Source organism: Salmo trutta, chromosome 33 (assembly GCF_901001165.1).
Source record: "Salmo trutta chromosome 33, fSalTru1.1, whole genome shotgun sequence".
NCBI lineage: Eukaryota > Metazoa > Chordata > Actinopteri > Salmoniformes > Salmonidae > Salmo > Salmo trutta.
In genome coordinates this window covers 44597565-44617642 of record NC_042989.1, presented here as the reverse complement: position 1 = coordinate 44617642, position 20078 = coordinate 44597565, and the positions used below count along the sequence as shown (strand labels likewise).

The window sequence follows — 20078 nt, the reverse complement described above, 5'->3', positions numbered from 1 at the left end:
GCCTTTAGCCTTTAGCCGTATCCTGGATACAGCCTTTAGCCTTATCCTGGATACAGCCTTTAGCCTTTAGCCTTCAGCCGTATCCTGGATACAGCATTTAGCCTTTAGCCTTCAGCCGTATCCTGGATACAGCATTTAGCCTTTAGTCGTATCCTGGATACAGCCTTTAGCCGTATCCTGGATACAGCCTTTAGCCTTTAGCCGTATCCTGGATACAGCCTTTAGCCTTTAGCCGTATCCTGGATACAGCCTTTAGCCTTCAGCCGTATCCTGGATACAGCCTTTAGCCTTTAGCCGTATCCTGGATACAGCCTTTAGCCTTTAGCCGTATCCTGGATACAGCCTTTAGCCTTTAGCCGTATCCTGGATACAGCCTTTAGCCTTATCCTGGATACAGCCTTTAGCCTTTAGCCTTCAGCCGTATCCTGGATACAGCATTTAGCCTTTAGCCTTCAGCCGTATCCTGGATACAGCATTTAGCCTTTAGTCGTATCCTGGATACAGCCTTTAGCCGTATCCTGGATACAGCCTTTAGCCTTTAGCCGTATCCTGGATACAGCCTTTAGCCTTTAGCCGTATCCTGGATACAGCCTTTAGCCTTCAGCCGTATCCTGGATACAGCCTTTAGCCTTTAGCCGTATCCTGGATACAGCCTTTAGCCTTTAGCTGTATCCTGGATACAGCCTTTAGCCTTTAGCCTTATCCTGGATACAGCCTTTAGCCTTTAGCCGTATCCCGGATACAGCCTTTAGCCTTTAGCCGTATCCTGGATACAGCCTTTAGCCGTGGTATATTGACCACATACCACAACCCCCCGAGGTGCCTTATTGCTATTATAAACTGGTTACCAACGTAGAGCAGTAAAAATAAATGTTTCGTCATACCCGTGATATACTGTCAGATATACCATGGCTGTCAGCCAATCAGCATTCAGGGCTCGAACCACCACCAGTTTATAATCGGCCTTGTCTCAGGGTAGTAAGTTGGTGGTCTGTTAATATCAGTGGTGGTGTGGGAGTTGTGCTTTGGCAAAGTGGGTGGGGTAATATCCTGCATGGTTGGTCCTTTACGCGGGTAACTTTGGACGGGGCCACAGTGCCCCCCCCCCTTCTCAGTCTCCACTGTCTGTGCTGCAATAGTACAGTACCAGTCAAAAAGTTTGGACACACCTACTCATTTCAAGGGTTTTTCTTAATTTTCACTTTTTTCCACATTGTAGAATAATAATCATGTAGTAACCAAAAAAGTGTTAAACAAATAAAAATATATAATTCTCCTGTCTTATCTGGGGTAATTCTCCTGTCTTATCTGGTGTCCTGTGTGATCTTAGGTATGCTCCCTCTAAATCTCCCATCTCGCTCTCTCTCTCTCTCTCTGTCTCTCTCTCTCTCTGTCTCTCTCTCTCTTTCTCTCTCCCTCTCTCTCTGTTGTCCCAGACTTGCTGTTTTGACTCCCTCTGTCTCTCTAAGCTCTTCTGTATAAGCATTTTCTGACATCTCCTTATGTAAAAAGACCATGCATAAGCGTCAACTAAATAGGTTTTATATTGACCCAAAGCAAAGTGATCTTGGTGTTTCTCCATCTGAATGATGCTGCAGCACTTACTGCAAATATATCCAGCAATTAGCATTACCACACATGGTCTGGTAGTGTCTGTCCTCCTCGTGTAGGGGTCGACTCAGAGGTCAATGACCACTCCCTTTTGGCAGCGACCATTACTCACACGGACCACCAGCTCAGACAAGGGCATTCTTGTTCACGGTCATGTTTGTTATTTTATGCCAAATTTGTAGTGTGTCGGGGGTTTTTTTCAACCCGTGCTCTTCAGCTGGTGATTTAATGGACTGTACAGTATGTGACCTGTATTGGGTCACGTAAATGGAGTCTGCCGTAAAAAATAAATTCAAAAAAATGATTTTCTTAGAGACAATGTGGCCAATGGCGCTAACACAATAACAGGCTCATCTGTTACATTACCAAAGGTCTTGGCGCCACCTTATTCCCCCCTCGATCTGTCTCATATGACAGGTCCTACATGTGGTAGGGGCCCATAGTAGGCTTCAACACACCATCATACAATCTAATATTCCACTGGTGTCATACCAGACTTCCTGGTCTGGCAAAAAATGGCCTCCACGTCTCTCTGCCCTTTCCTCTTAAAATTAGATTATCACAAAAGTTAACGAAAACCTGGAAATCAGATATCCTCTGAGATGGATTGGCTCATCAGATGTAATGGTTTAACAGTGCCATTCACGCCCCATCTGGTGTCTATGACTGATCTTTGTCTCTCCTCTAAGCCATGTCAACATATATGGAGTTGAGGGGGATACTCTAAAGGAAAAACGTATATGTCTTGCTATAGCAAGACACGATCATGCTTCATATCAGAAATCAATGGTTTATAGATAGAATATGGCTTGGGAATTGTTTACAAATGAACACTAACATTTTTATCCTGCAACTGAACTGAATTGATTGGAAATCCACTTTTAAGACACTGATCATAGTTTCAGATCTGGAAATTCTGCCAATCATTATTTAATGGGTTTCTCAAGTCGTGAATTTCCATCAGTTCATTCATTGACTTTCAGAATGAGCCCAATACCTGACACTCTTCGTCATTGTCAGTCAACTCTGGTTAGCGTATGCTCTCAGTGCATCAAATACATCCTATAGCATACCGGTCTTTATGGACCATCAATAAACGCTCAGCCTTGCAAGAGAATGGACACTCCACATTTCCCTACAACATTGGCCTGTCTATCTTTTCTGAGATTTTTACTAATCGAATGTAGCAAACGAATTGCACTTCCCTTAATTAGTCTTAAACTTAGAAACAGATGATCAGTCTTTGTTGAGACCAACCAGGCTACTTTTCTTCAGCCACCGGTATGTTATGTTGTTTAAGAGCACATCTTAAATTGGCTGACAACGGCTCCACGCGCAATATAATAAATGGATATTTGCACTCCGCAGGTGAACCACAACAAAGTAAAACAACAACACACATACAGTATGTGGTGAGTAAAACACTTCAACATATTTCAACTGGGGGAAAGAAATTGTCTGAATAACAATGTGCTAGAAAGTGCATGCCTCAAACATCACACTGCCCTGTTGCACTAAAATGTCACGCGCCTTGTTCCTTTGAAGTGCTAACCATCTATCAAGATAGTATTTTGATACAGATGCCAGAAACAACATAAATACTGCACTTCCATTGTCAGTGTACTGTACCTCTCTATGCACAGGCCCGTAGGCCCCATTGACACTGCTATAGAGATGCTGGACTTTCATCCAGAATTTGCAAGCTGTTACACAAATAGAAACATTATCTAGTTATGTTCCTCTCGATGACAGTGGCTTCTATAAGTGGACCTTGGTTTGTTGTTATGTCTTTAAAATATCAGATGGTCCACCATGAACTCACGGTTTTAGCGGATAACGGGGGTAGCAGAGAATTGGAGATCTTCAGACGTGGTGTGGTTGAGATTTTGAGTTGAGAGATGTATTTTCAGAGTTTATATGTCCAGACCTCTTTTTTCCGTCTGTTTTCTGTGAGTCATTTCCCTCTAAACAGTGAATCGCAAGATGTTGATGCGCAGGATTATGGAAGTGTGACCATAGTTACACAGACATACTTGACTAGATCCAAACAAACAATTTGTCTAGATATTTTAAAATGTAACGAGGCAAGTTAGTTCTAGATAGTATTGTTATTTATACAACACTACCCCCTGGTGGACACTGGTGGAACGTCCTGACTCAGAACTCACAGCCTCCACATTCAGGGGAAAGGCACTGTGTACGAACGCAGTCTCCCCTCTGTGTCTCCCCTCTGCGTCTCCCCTCTGTGTCTCCCCTCTCCCCTCTGTGTCTCCCCTCTGCGTCTCCCCTCTGCCTCTCCCCTCTGCGTCTCCCCTCTGCGTCTCCCCTCTGCCTCTCCCCTCTGCCTCTCCCCTCTGTGTCTCCCCTCTCCCCTCTGTGTCTCCCCTCTGCCTTTCCCCTCTGTGTCTCCCCTCTCCCCTCTGTGTCTCCCCTCTGTGTCTCCCCTCTCCCCTCTGTGTCTCCCCTCTGTGTCTCCCCTCTCCCCTCTGTGTCTCCCCTCTGTGTCTCCCCTCTCCCCTCTGAGTCTCCCCTCTGTGTGTGCCCTTGGGCACCGTGTGAGTTTGGGTATCTATTTAAAAACGCCCCCCCCCCTCCTACACTACCTTCCCTTGGTTGTGGATATTGAGCCTCTGTGTAGGGTTGTTATAAAGGCACCAGTTCACCCGTGAACTACTCCAGTCAGTCTACGGTGCAGTTCAGCACAGTGGCGCGGGGGGGGGGGGAGGGTCCATAACAAGGGCCGGGGTCATTTTTATTGTAGGCTTTATTACATGGATTTAATAGACTTTTTAAAATGCCAGGAGATACTAAATGTGTTTATGTTAATTAACGGTCAATTACAGTGAGGCAGACAGTTATTTGCTTGACAATCACCAGCTGACTAAATTTGCTGACGGCCACAGCCCTCGTCACAGCGCTACCAGAACTGGTCTCCCATTATTTGGTGACCGACACAGCCACAACTAAACACCTTCTTTGCCCGCTTTGAGAATAATACAGTGCCACCGTAGGACTGCGCCCCCCCCCTTCTCCGTGGCCGACGTGAGTAAAACATTTAAATGTGTTAACCCTCGCAAGGCTGCAGGCCCAGACGGCATCCCTAGCCGCGTCCTCAGAGCATGTGCAGACCAGCTGGCTAGAGTGTTTATGGACATATTCAATCGCTCCATATCCAAGTCTGCTGTTCCCACATGCTTCAAGATGGCCACCATTGTTCCTGTACCCGAGAAGGCAAAGGTAACTGAGCTAAATGACTATCGCTCCGTAGCACTCACTTCTGTCATCATGAAGTGTTTTGAGAGACTAGTCAAGGATCATATCACCTCCACCTTAGACCCACTTCAATTTGCATATCGCCCCAACAGGTCCACAGACCACGCAATCGCCATCCCACTGCACACTGCCCTATCCCATCTGGACAAGAGGAATACCTATGTATTCATTGGGACCTGGTGAGGTCAACACCATAGTACCCTCCAAGCTCATCATCAAGCTGGAGACCCTGGGTCTCAACCACGCCCTGTGCAACTGGGTCCTGGACTTCCTGACGGGCCGCCCCCAGGTGGTGAAGGTAGGAAACAACATCTCCACTTTGCTGACCCTCAACACTGGGGCCCCACAAGGGTGCGTGCTCAGCCCCCTCCTGTACTCCTTGCGCACCCACGACTGCATGGCCATGCACGCCTCCAACTCAATCATCAAGTTTGCAGATGACACAACAGTAATGGGCTTGATTACCAACAACGACGAGACAGCCTACAGGGAGGAAGTCAGGGCACTAGGAGTGTGGTGTCAGGAAAAACAACCTCTCACTCAACGTCAACAAAACAAAGGAGATGATCGTGGACATCAGCAAACACCCCCCTATCCACATCGAAGGGACAGGTGGAAAGGGACAGGCTGCTGATTGTGGTCTGTGGAACATTGTCCCACTCCTCTTCAATGGCTGTGCGAAGTTGCTGGGTATTATATTGGCGGGAAGTGGAACACGCTGTAGTACACGTAGATCCAGAGCATCCCAAACATGCTCAATGGGTGACATGTCTGGTGAGTATGCAGGCCAGGGAAGAACATTTTCTGCTTCCAGGAATTGCGTACAGATCCTTGCAACATGAGGCCGTGCATTATCATGCTGAAACATGAGGGGATGGCGGCGGATGAACGGCACGACAATGGGCCTCAGGATCTCGTCACGGTATCTCTGTGCATTCAAATTACCATCATTGTCAGTATCTTATGCCTCCCCCATACCATAACCCCACCACCACCATGGAGCATTCTGTTCACAACGTTAACATCAGCAAACCGCTCTCCCCCACGACACCATACACACTGTCTGCCATCTACCCGGTACAGTTGAAACCAGGATTCATCCGTGAAGAGGACACTTCTACAGCGTCCCAGTGGCCATCGAAGGTGAGCATTTGCCCAATGAAGTCGGTTACGATGCCGAACTGCAGTCAGGTCAAGAACATGATGAGGACGACGAGCACGCAGATGAGCTTCCCTGAGACGGTTTGAAGACATTCTTCGGTTGTGCAACCCCCAGTTTCATCAGCTGTCCTGGTGGCTGGTCTCAGACGATCCCACAGGTGAAGGAGCCGGATGTGGAGGTCCCGGGCTGGCGTGGTTACACGTGGTCTGCTGTTGTGAGGCCGATTGGACATACCGCCAAATTGTCTAAAACGACATTGGATGTGGCTTCTGGTAGAGAAATGAACATTCAATTCTCTAGCAACAGCTCTGGTGGACATTCCTGCAGTCAGCATGCCAATTGCACACTCCTTCAAAACTTGAGACATCTGTGGCATTGTGTTGTGTGACAAAACTGCACATTTAAGAGGGGCCTTTTATTGTCCCCAGCACAAGGTGCACCTGTGTAATGATCATGCTGTTTAATCAGCTTCTTGATATGCCACACTGGTCAGGTGGATGGATTATCTTGGGAAAGGAGAAATGCTCACTAAAAGACAATATGAAGGTTGCATCCCAAATGACACCCTATTCCCCAGACCTGACTCCTAAAGTAGTGCACTATATATGGAATAGACTGCCATTTGGGACATAACCAGGGTTGGGGAGTAACAGATTACATTTAGATTGACCGACCCAACCCTGGACATAACAATAGTCTTAAAACAGGAATTGTCACGAATCCTTCCGGAACTGTTATTACCCACCACTGGTTCCCATTCCCACTGATTGTGTATAAATGTGTCCTTTGTTCACCATTGTCCTGTCGATTTATTGTTCCAATGTCCATTGGTGGTGTGAGTACCCATGCTGTGTTGTTTTGGCTTTCGTGCCGCTTGTATTGTGCAGATGATTACAGGTCTCGTCCCGTGTGGTAATGTTACGCCCCTGAAAAAGGGGAGAAATAATCACGAGAGTGATACGGTATTGTTTCCTCAATGAGAACTTTTACTGTAATCATTTTACCAAAGTAACACATTTTTCAAAAGTAACACATTTTACAAAAGTAACACATTTTACAAAACAACAGATCTACAGGAAAGAGCTAGTGTTGTAGGGTACAAGGCTTATTCAAGTCACAACAGTAAACTCTGTAATTCACTGAAACATGCACTCATTTCAATATAACTGTCAAGCACAAAGCTTTAACTCAGTAAACCATAACTTAATTTATCAACAGTCAATAAAGTGTTTGAAAAACCATTATACAAATAACACCGCAAAATATCGTATTAGCAACGCACATGTTCATTCACGATCGACATAAAATGGGAGCTACTCTCAGTACAAAGCTAGCCTTAGCGTCAACCGAGCAGGGCTCATATTACTCTGCAAACGTAACTCTAACTTTCTCAAGATGTTACCAAGACACACCTTAAACACTCTTGACATGTTAGCGAGTTATTACATTTAAATGACTCTGTTTTATCATCAATAACATACCTGAAAAAGGGGAGAAATAATCACGAGAGTGATACGGTATTGTTTCCTCAATGAGAACTTTTACTGTAATGAGGAAAAGACCGCGATTTCCCCGCGAACCAGAGCAATCGATCTCAGGCTCATGGATTAAAGAGCATTTAGTAGATCACAGATTAACACTTTTCCCCTTCAATGAGGCACCACAAAATAAAGTAATCAATATAACGTTTGCACATTCCTTTTACAATTCTTACCTTTTGTACACTTGATGGATTTTAACTTTAACACAATTATATGAATGTTATCCATCTCTATCAACTAATACAGAATGCATGATCTTTTTAACCTTAGATGTTTTAAGATCCTCACATACTATGAACTTACTAATACTTTTTAATGTATAACAGGCTATGAGTATTTCCTTTAACCTGTCACAGTATCAATGTGTGATTGTGTATTTATTCGAGGAACTCCTCGCTCTTTTGTTTGGGTTTCTACCCTGTGTTTTGTGTACGTGTTGGTTTGTTCTTCGTCCTCGTGCCTTTATACGGCACGCTGTAACTTGGGTAATAAAACCCCCCATTACGCATTCCTGCGCCTGTCTCCTGATCCCTTATACCAGCGTGACAGGAATAAGAGGCTGGAGTGATTTCCCCACTAAGTTCTCTTACCTCTATCCAACTTTTATTTAAAATCTAGATATAAAAGTCTTCACCTGTAAATATAGGTTAATAACCAGTAAATTAGATGTTCATTTAGAAATTATTTGATGGTGCTTTTGACTTTTATTTGTAACCCTCCTGTGTTTCTCCAGTGTAAAGACTTCTTCAGGCCCGGGCGAGGGATCTATGAAGACCTGTGTCGTAGACTGCCACTTTACTCCTCAGACTTTACAGATGGTAGGCTGGGACCAACTCCTCTGAGAATCAGCTTCTTCTGTCCACACCTCAGTGGTGCTGGCTTCTCATACTCTGCTCTGCTTCCCACTATCAGCATTCTTCTCTGATTTTCAGTTAGTAAAATATATATAAAATGTAAAATATATATATATATATATATATATATATATATATATATATATATATATATATATATATAATGTACTGTGTATTAACTCCATTCTAGATTAAACATCGGTATGTTACTGTGTTTTAGTAATCAGGGTAATTGAAGCAAGTAAGTTTATTGAGTGTTTGAGTTGACACCTAGCCTCCTCCTCCCTCTCTCCTCCTCCTCCTCCCTCCATCATCCTACCTCTCTCCTCCTCCTCCTCCCCCTCCTCCTCCCTCTCTCCTCCTCCCCCTCCTCCCTCTCTCCTTCTCCTCCCTCCATCATCCTCCCTCTCTCCTCCTCCTCCTCCCCCTCCTCCTCTCTCTCTCCTCCTCCTCCTCCTCCCCCTCCTCCCTCTCTCCTTCTCCTCCCTCCATCATCCTCCCTCTCTCCTCCTCCTCCTCCCCCTCTTCCTCCCTCTCTCCTCCTCCTCCTCCTCCCTCTCTCCTCCTCCTCTTCATCCTATCCTTCCTCTCTTCTTCTCCCCCTCCTCCTCCCTCTCTCCTTCTCCTCCCTCTATCATCCTCCCTCTCTCCTCCTTCTCCTCCCCTCCTCCTCCCTCTCTCCTTCTCCCTCCATCATCCTCCCTCTCTCCTCCTCCTCCTCCCCCTCCTCCTCCCTCTCTCCTTCTCCTCCCTCTATCATCCTCCCTACTCCATCTCCTCCCCTCCTCTTCTCCTCCTCCTCCACCTCTTCTTCTTCTCTCCTCCTCCCCCTCCTCTTCTTCTTCTCTCCTCCTCCCCCTCCTCTTCTTTTCTCCTCCTCCTCCTCCTCTTCTTCTTCTCTCCTCCTCCTCCTCTTCTTCTCTCCTCCTCCGCTTCTTTTCTCCTCCTCCTCCTCTTCTTCTCTCCTCCTCTTCTTTCCTCCTCCTCCTCTTCTTCTTCTCTCCTCCTCTTCTTCTCTCCTCCTCCTCTTCTTCTTCTGTCCTCCTCTTCTTCTCTCCTCCTCCTCCTCCTCCTCTTCTTCTCTCCTCCTCTACTCTCCTATCCTCCTCCTCTCCTCTCTGCCTCCTCTCTCTCTCCCCAGGTGTAGTAGGCAGTAATAAGACTGTACTGAAGTACATGACAACAGCTATCTTCCTGTACATTGCTATCCTCCTCCCTGCCATCGCTTTCGGCTCACTCAACGATGAGAGAACGCGGGGCGAGATTGGTATACACGCACACAGACACGCACGCACGCACGCACGCATGTACGCAAACACACACACACACACACACACACACACACACACACACACACACACACACACACACACACACACACACACACACACACACACACACACACCTGACTGTGTGTGTCTTTTCAGATGTCAGGAAGACCATTATCGGCCAAAGTATAGGAGGGCTCATTTATTCTCTTTTCTCTGGGTCACCGTTGGTCATCCCTCTGACCACAGCTCCCCTGGCCATCTTCATCAGTGGTAGGTATCTCTTCTTCTTCATCAGTGGTAGGTATCTCTTCTTCTTCATCAGTAGTAGGTCTCTATTCTTCTTCATCAGTGGTAGGTATCTCTTCTTCTTCATCAGTGGTAGGTCTCCCTCCTCCTCTTCATCAGTGGTAGGTCTCCCTCCTCCTCTTCATCAGTGGTAGGTCTCCCTCCTCCTCTTCATCAGTAGTAGGTCTCTCTCTCCTCCTCTTCATCAGTGATAGGTCTCTCTCTCCTCCTCTTCATCAGTAGTAGGTCTCTCTCTCCTCCTCTTCATCAGTAGTAGGTCTCTCTCTCCTCCTCTTCATCAGTAGTAGGTCTCCCTCCTCCTCTTCATCAGTGATAGGTCTCTCTCTCCTCCTCTTCATCAGTAGTAGGTCTCTCTCTCCTCCTCTTCATCAGTGGTAGGTCTCCCTCCTCCTCTTCATCAGTGGTAGGTCTCCCTCCTCCTCTTCATCAGTGGTAGGTCTTTCTCTCTCCTCTTCTTCAGGTCTCTCTCTGAGCCTTGTATCCTCTATATTTGTCTCTGTCTGTCCTCTACTTCTCTGTCTGCCCTCTACCTGCCCTCTCTGTCTGCCCTCTACCTCTCTGTCTGTCCTCTACCCCTCTGTCTGTCCTCTACTTCTCTGTCTGCCCTCTACCTGCCCTCTCTGTCTGCCCTCTACCTCTCTGTCTGTCCTCTACCCCTCTGTCTGTCCTCTACTTCTCTGTCTGCCCTCTACCTGCCCTCTCTGTCTGCCCTCTACCTCTCTGTCTGTCCTCTACCCCTCTGTCTGTCCTCTACCTCTTCTCCGGACAGACACATCTCCCAGCAGCACAATATTCTTATCTCCACTTTCTGAAGTTTCTCCACCGTTGGATGATTTCGAGAATTAGGTGTTTTCCCAGGGAGCCAGAAGACCAGACAGACAGAGATTGAGAGAGCGAGACCAGGCAGACTTGAAGGCAGAGGCAGACAGATAGACAGGAAGACAGACAGGAAGGCAGAGGCAGACAGACGGACAGACCGAGTCTACCGCTCTCCTGGTTCTCAGGCTCTCTCTCTTGCTGGACCCCACTAACATTCCAATGGTTTGTTTACATATATCTGTCTATAATGAGTTAAGTTGCTTGAAATATAACTGATTCTACCGGCTTGAGGCTGAGGAACGGAGCACCATTAACATCTGATGCCTCTGATGCCCAGACGGAGTTTTAATATAGTGTATGTTTGTTTAGAGGATGTCTGATGTTTCAATACCGACTGACTGAGCTGTTCTGCGTGTGTGTGTGTGTGTGTGTGTGTGTGTGTGTGTGTGTGTGTGTGTGTGTGTGTGTGTGTGTGTGTGTGTGTGTGTGTGTGTGTGTGTGTGTGTGTGTGTGTGTGTGTGTGTGTGTGTGTGTGTGTGTGTAATACTATTATCCTGAGACTGTCTGGTGGTAAAACAGTTGTTTGTCTGAGGAAACCCAGTGTGTGGTGCTGGTTGTTTTGCTGTTCAAATGAAGTCACCCGGTTTAGTTTCTGTATAATGTTGGTAACACCAGAGTGATATTTGTCTGGCACCATCAGACATGTCTGTAGCTGAGCCTCGGGTTTGGTCTCACGGCTAAATCCTACTGTAGTCCTACCACTGTCTTCACATCCCTTCACTTCCTGTCTGGCACCATCAGACATGTCTGTAGCTGAGCCTGGGGTTTGGTCTCACGGCTAGTTGAAATCCTACTGTAGTCCTACCACTGTCTTCACATCCCTTCACTTCCTGTCTGGCACCATCGGACATGTCTGTAGCTGAGCCTGGGGTTTGGTCTCACGGCTAGTTGAAATCCTACTGTAGTGCTACCACTGTCATCACATCCCTTCACTTCCTGTCTGGCACCATCAGACATGTCTGTAGCTGAGCCTGGGGTTTGGTCTCACGGCTAGTTGAAATCCTACTGTAGTCCTACCACTGTCTTCACATCCCTTCACTTCCTGTCTGGCTACCCACGTGGGCTGCAGTAGTCTCAAGGTCACAGTGATCCGTGGTCTCTGTCTGTCTGTCTGTCTGTCTGTCTGTCTGTCTGTCTGTCTGTCTGTCTGTCTGTCTGTCTGTCTGTCTGTCTGTCTGTCTGTCTGTCTGTCTGTCTGTCTACAGTGATCCGTGGTCTCTGTCTGCCTACAGTGATCCGTGGTCTCTGTGATGACTATGATCTGGACTTCCCAGCGTTCTACGCCTGCATCGGTCTCTGGAATTCCCTCTTCCTCATCCTGGGAGCTATCTTCAACCTCTCCCTGCTCATGAAGCTGTTCAAAAGGTACTCTGTATGCACTGAATATTATACTGTACTCCACAGTTTATATATGACTATAAATAAGGAAGTAATCAACAAGGGGCTATGAGTTCTATGGGAAAATAATGAATTACATGGAAGGTGTGTTCCCCGACGTGCTAGCACATCCTTCCACGGAGTTGCATTATCTCCCGGAGAACGCATAGAGCCCTGAGTTGACTATCCCTTTCATACCACGGCTATAATTTACCACGTATGAAGCTAGACGTGTTAAACATCCACTGAAGTAGCTAGAGAGTTTAGCAGAGAGCTACAGTAGTTTCTGTGGTAACCAAACAGACTTGCTAGTTTAGCTAATTTAATCGTCAGTCCTAGCTTGGTATTATTAAAATCAAAAATCGCAACGGCAATAATGTTTTCAGTTCAACGTCTGCTTTCAAAAGCAGCTCAGACATAGAACGTGTAAAAACTAAAGCCATTGAATTCTGCCGTTGTACCGGCCGTCGGGAGAGAGAGTAGACCAAGGTGCAGCGGAGTTAGTGTTCATCATTGAATTTAATAACAGAAAGAACACTATACGAAACAACACAAGAAAACCGACAGCCAAACAGTCCTGTCAGGTGCAAAACACTAACAGAAACAATTACCCACAAAACCCAACAGAAAAACATGCACCTTATGTGTGACTCCCAATCAGCAACAACACTCTACAGCTGTGCCTGATTGAGAGCCACACACGGCCAAAATCAATGAAACAAACCAACATAGAAAAATGCACATAGAACGCCCACCCAATGTAACACCCTGGCCTAACCAAGATAAAGAACAAAAACCCCTCTCTATAGCCAGGGCGTTACACGTGCTGATATCGTGTGTGTTATAGGGAAATATAAACGGAGTGGTTTAAGCCCTGAATGCTGATTGGCTGACAGCCGTGGTATATCAGACTGTATATCACGGGTATTAAAAAAAACTTTTTTACTGCTGTAATTATGTTGGTAATCAGTTTATAATAGCATTAAGGCACCTCGGGGGGTTGTGGTATGTGGTCAATATACCACGGCTAAAGGCTGTATCCGGGATACGGCTAAAGGCTAAAGGCTGTATCCGGGATACGGCTAAAGGCTAAAGGCTGTATCTGGGATACGGCTAAAGGCTAAAGGCTGTATCCAGGATACGGCTAAAGGCTAAAGGCTGTATCCGGCATACGACTAAAGGCTAAAGGCTGTATCCAGGATACGGCTAAAGGCTAAAGGCTGTATCCAGGATACGGCTAAAGACTAAAGGCTGTATCCAGGATACGGCTAAAGGCTAAAGGCTGTATCCAGGATACGGCTAAAGCCTAAAGGCTGTATCCAGGATACGGCTAAAGGCTAAAGGCTGTATCCAGGATACGGCTAAAGGCTAAAGGCTGTATCCAGGTTACAGCTAAAGGCTAAAGGCTGTATCCAGGATACGGCTAAAGGCTAAAGGCTAAAGGCTGTATCCAGGATACGGCTAAAGGCTAAAGGCTGTATCCAGGATACGGCTAAAGGCTGTATCCAGGATACGGCTAAAGGCTAAAGGCTGTATCCAGGATACGGCTAAAGGCTAAGGGCTGTATCCAGGATACGGCTAAAGGCTAAAGGCTGTATCCAGGATACGGCTAAAGGCTAAAGGCTGTATCCAGGATACGGCTAAAGGCTAAAGGCTGTATCCAGGTTACAGCTAAAGGCTAAAGGCTGTATCCAGGATACGGCTAAAGGCTAAAGGCTAAAGGCTGTATCCAGGATACGGCTAAAGGCTAAAGGCTGTATCCAGGATACGGCTAAAGGCTGTATCCAGGATACGGCTAAAGGCTAAAGGCTGTATCCAGGATACGGCTAAAGGCTAAGGGCTGTATCTAGGATACGGCTAAAGGCTAAAGGCTGTATCCAGGATACGGCTAAAGGCTAAAGGCTGTATCCAGGATACGGCTAAAGGCTAAAGGCTGTATCCAGGATACGGCTAAAGGCTAAAGGCCAAAGGCTGTATCCAGGCACTCTGCGATCCGTCGTGTGAAGAACAGACTTAGCCGTGTTATATTGATCATATACCCCCTTTGGCCTTATTCATTAAACAATGCACGCTCTAGAATGGCCTTCAAGCCAATCAGAAACACATATTCAACAATGCCATGGTATAACGTACGGTAACATCTACAATGTCATGAAGCTGTTTTAAAGGTCTGGTCGCCTACATCATGGACACATGGACATGCGGTACAGGCCATCATTTCACTGATGTTTGTGTTGTTGTTGTCCCCCACCATGAAATCAGGGAGGGGACTGTGGATGTGTCTCTGTTCGTTCGTACGTAGGTTAGTCACTCAGACAGCACTGGCCCGATATCGGCAACTTGGTTGAATGATGCATCTTGCCATAGAGATCCGACATTTACAAAATGACACTGATAGGCCCAAGTCGGGAGCTATAGTATACCATATAGTACACTATATATGGTATATAATAATCTGAATGGTCTGTATGGTATATAATGACACTGATAGGCCCAAGTCGGGAGCTATAGTAATTAACTGGAATGTGTTAGTCAAATGTGATATCTCAATTGGCCCAAGGGGAGTGCTGCGTCGTTGGTGGGGGACGATATGTTTACTGTGGCCTTGTTTACTGTTGTTGCTCTTGTTGTTCTTGTCGTCTCCCAGGTCAACAGAGGAGGTCATAGCTCTGTTCATCTCCATAGCCTTCGTAGTGGACGCTCTGAAAGGAACCGTCAAAAGTAAGGAGGAGGACAACTCAATTTATACCATACAGACCATACAGAACGTATACATTACAGACCATTCAGATTATTATATACCATTCAGATTATTATATACCATACAGACCATTCAGATTATTATATACCATACAGATTATTATATATCATACAGATTATTATATACCATACAGATTATTATATACCATACAGACATACAGATTATTATATACCATACAGACCATTCAGATTATTAGAGCGTCTGCTAAATGACTTAAATGTAAATGTAAATGTAAATTATATACCATACAGACCATTCAGATTATTATATACCATACAGACCATTCAGATTATTATATACCATACAGATGATTATATACCATACAGACCATTCAGATTATTATATACCATACAGATTATTATATACCATACAGACCATACAGATTATTATATACCATACAGATTATTATATACCATACAGACCATTCAGATTACTATATACCATTGAGATGATTATATACCATACATATTATTATATACCATACAGACAATTCAGATTATTATATACCATACAGACCATTCAGATTATTATATACCATACATATTATTATATACCATACAGACCATTCAGATTACTATATACCATTCAGATTATTATATACCATACAGATTATTATATACCATACAGTCCATTCAGATTACTATATACCATTCAGATTATTATATACCATACAGACCATTCAGATTATGATATACCATACAGATTATTATATACCATACAGACCATTCAGATTACTATATAGCATTCAGATTATTATATACCATACAGACCATTCAGATTACTATATACCATTCAGATTATTATATACCATACGGATTATTATATACCATACAGACCATTCAGATTATTATATACCATACAGATTATTATGTACCATACAGACCATTCAGATTATTATATACCATACAGACAATTCAGATTATTATATACCATACAGACCATTCAGATTATTATATACCATACAGATTATTATGTACCATACAGACCATTCAGATTATTATATACCATACAGATTATTATATACCATACAGACCATTCAGATTACTATATACCATTCAGATAATTATATACCATACGGATTATTATATACCATACAGACCATTCAGATTATTTTATACCATACAGACCTTTCAGATTATTATATACCATACAGATTATTATGTACCATACAGACCATTCAGATTATTATATACCATACAGACCATTCAGATTATTATATACCATACAGACCATTCAGATTATTATATACCATACAGATTATTATATACCATACAGACCATTCAGATTATTATATACCATACAGACCATTCAGATTATTATATACCGTACAGATTATTATATACCATACAGACCATTCAGATTACTATATACCATTCAGATGATTATATACCATACAGATTATTATATACCATACAGACCATTCAGATTATTATATACCATACAGACCATTCAGATTATTATATACCATACAGATTATTATATACCATACAGACCATTCAGATTACTATATACCATTCAGATTATTATATACCATACAGATGATCATATACCATACAGACCATTCAGATTACTATATACCATTCTGATTATTATATACCATACAGATTATTATATACCATACAGATTATTATATACCATACAGACCATTCAGATTACTATATAGCATTCAGATTATTATATACCATACGGATTATTATATACCATACAGACCATTCAGATTATTATATTCCATACAGATTATTATGTACCATACAGACCATTCAGATTATTATATACCATACAGACCATTCAGATTATTATATACCATACAGATTATTATATACCATACAGACCATTCAGATTATTATATACCATACAGATTATTATGTACCATACAGACCATTCAGATTACTATATACCATACAGATTATTATGTACCATACAGAGTTTTATATACCATACAGACCATTCAGATTATTATATACCATACAGATTATTATATACCATACAGACCATTAAGATTATTATATACCGTACAGATTATTATGTACCATACAGACCATTCAGATTACTATATACCATTCAGATTATTATATACCATACGGATTATTATATACCATACAGACCATTCAGATTATTATATTCCATACAGATTATTATGTACCATACAGACCATTCAGATTATTATATACCATTCAGACCATTCAGATTATTATATACCATACAGATTATTATATACCATACAGACCATTAAGATTATTATATACCATACAGATTATTATGTACCATACAGACCATTCAGATTACTATATACCATACAGATTATTATGTACCATACAGAGTTTTATATACCATACAGACCATTCAGATTATTATATACCATACAGATTATTATATACCATACAGACCATTAAGATTATTATATACCGTACAGATTATTATGTACCATACAGACCTTTCAGATTACCTATATACCATTCAGATTATTATATACCATACAGATTATTATATACCATACAGATTATTATATACCATACAGACCATTCAGATTACTATATAGCATTCAGATTTTTATATACCATACGGATTATTATATACCATACAGACCATTGAGATTATTATATACCCTACAGACCATTCAGATTATTATATACCATACAGATTATTATATACCATACAGACCATTCAGATTATTATATACCATACAGATTATTATATACCATACAGACCATTCAGAACATATACATTACAGACCATTCAGTAGGCTACCATGCCCAAGGTATCATTGAGATGATCCAATTGGATATGTTGTGATGATAATTACTCCCTGTTGTCTCCACCGTCCAGTCTTCCAAACATACTACCACGCCCCGACGCTGACCAACGGAAGTGGGGAGGCGTTGCTACGGCTACAGGAGCAGGGGGGTGTGACCCTACTGGGGGGTAATGGGACGGGGGGAGTAGATGGGGGAGGGGTGGGGGGCTCTCTCCCTCTGCCTAACTCCTTCATCCAGTGTACGAGGGAGAGACCAGTCCTGTGTCTGCTGCTGATGCTGGGAACCCTGTGGCTGGGCTACACCCTCTACCAGTTTAAACAGAGGTACAGTAGAACCCCCTCTACCAGTTTAAACAGAGGTACAGTAGACCACCCTCTACCAGTTTAAACAGAGAGACAGTAGAACCCCCTCTACCAGTTTAAACAGAGGTACAGTAGAACCCCCTCTACCTGTTTAAACAGAGGTACAGTAGAACCCCCTCTACCAGTTTAAACAGAGAGACAGTAGAACCCCCTCTACCAGTTTAAACAGAGGTACAGTAGAACCCCCTCTACCAGTTTAAACAGAGGTACAGTAGAACCACCTCTACCAGTTTAAACAGAGGTACAGTAGAACCCCCTCTACCAGTTTAAACAGAGGTACAGTACAAACCCCTCTACCAGTTTAAACAGAGAGACAGTAGAACCCCCTCTACCATTTTAAACAGATAGACAGTAGAACCCCCTCTACCAGTTTAAACAGAGAGACAGTAGAACCCCCTCTACCAGTTTAAACAGAGAGACAGTAGAACCCCCTCTACCAGTTTAAACAGAGAGACAGTAGAACCCCCTCTACCAGTTTAAACAGAGGTACAGTAGAACCCCCTCTACCAGTTTAAACAGAGGTACAGTAGAACCCCCTCTACCAGTTTAAACAGAGGTACAGTAGAACTCCCTCTACCAGTTTAAACAGAGGTACAGTAGAACCCCCTCTACCAGTTTAAACAGAGATACAGTAGAACCCCCTCTACCAGTTTAAACAGAGGTACAGTAGAACCCCCTCTACCAGTTTAAACAGAGGTACAGTAGAACCCCCTCTACCAGTTTAAACAGAGAGACAGTAGAACCCCCTCTACCAGTTTAAACAGAGAGACAGTAGATACCCCTCTACCAGTTTAAACAGAGAGACAGTAGATCCCCCTCTACCAGTTTAAACAGAGGTACAGTAGAACCCCCTCTACCAGTTTAAACAGAGGTACAGTAGAACCCCCTCTACCAGTTTAAACAGAGGTACAGTAGAACCCCCTCTACCAGTTTAAACAGAGAGACAGTAGAACCCCCTCTACCAGTTTAAACAGTGAGACAGTAGAACCCCCTCTACCAGTTTAAACAGAGGTACAGTAGAACCCCCTCTACCAGTTTAAACAGAGAGACAGTAGAACCCCCTCTACCACTTTAAACAGAGGTACAGTAGAACCCCCTCTACCAGTTTAAACAGAGAGACAGTAGAACCCCCTCTACCAGTTTAAACAGAGAGACAGTAGAACCCCCTGAAAAACGTTATGAGGTGTCAAAGTCGGTCACTCACCCACTCCTCCAATCACAGGACATCCTCCCAGCAGCTAGCTAGCTAACGTTAGGCCCTTTGTCTTTAGCTAGCTAAATAAATAGCTAGTTACATCAATAGATACGCTAGCCCAGGGTGTCAAACTTAATCAGCGCACGGACCATATCGAAAAAACTATGATTTTGCGGGCCAGACATCACCTATCAGTTTTTACAAAAAAACATGCAACTGCCACCCAAAGTGGCCTTTCTTTAAATTAGAAAAGATATAGTCCTTTTGTAATGGCCACCTACAGTAGTGGTAGGACCCTGGGTTTATCAGCGTGGATATCGACTCTGCAGCTTGAGCTTTTGGGGCACAGTCGATAGCGCGTGGATTTAGGGCTGGAATGGTCGAGGGTTCGAGACCTGCTCCCTGCCTGCTTCATTACAGCATGTACACAGGGTGCTGTATCTCGCGATTTAACATATTACAACAAAAGAGATCAATAATATTAATCCAGCCTTTGCTACTATGCACTGCAGATATACATAATATGCTGCGACCCTAATCAAAAAGCATTTAATAATTAAAAATAACAAAAATTTAGCTGTAGGTTGTTGTAACATTTAAATTTAAAACATGTTTTAATGTGGCTGTAATAGGTCTCTATGATCTACTGCTCTAATGTGGCTGTAATAGGTCTCTATGATCTACTGCTCTAATGTGGCTGTAATAGGTCTACATGTTTTACTGCTCTAAT

The 20078-nt window shown here is 43.6% G+C and overlaps 1 protein-coding gene across 1 annotated transcript in view; it reads left to right on the top strand.

Moving 5' to 3' along the window:
* slc4a11 (solute carrier family 4 member 11) overlaps positions 1–20078 on the top strand; it is a 110625-nt gene that overhangs the window by 69039 nt on the left and 21508 nt on the right. The window contains exons 7-12 of the mRNA XM_029731043.1: positions 8321–8405; positions 9583–9708; positions 9869–9982; positions 12130–12262; positions 14922–14995; positions 17862–18114. Coding sequence (XP_029586903.1) covers positions 8321–8405; positions 9583–9708; positions 9869–9982; positions 12130–12262; positions 14922–14995; positions 17862–18114 — 785 coding nt within the window. The remainder of the gene's footprint in view (positions 1–8320; positions 8406–9582; positions 9709–9868; positions 9983–12129; positions 12263–14921; positions 14996–17861; positions 18115–20078) is intronic.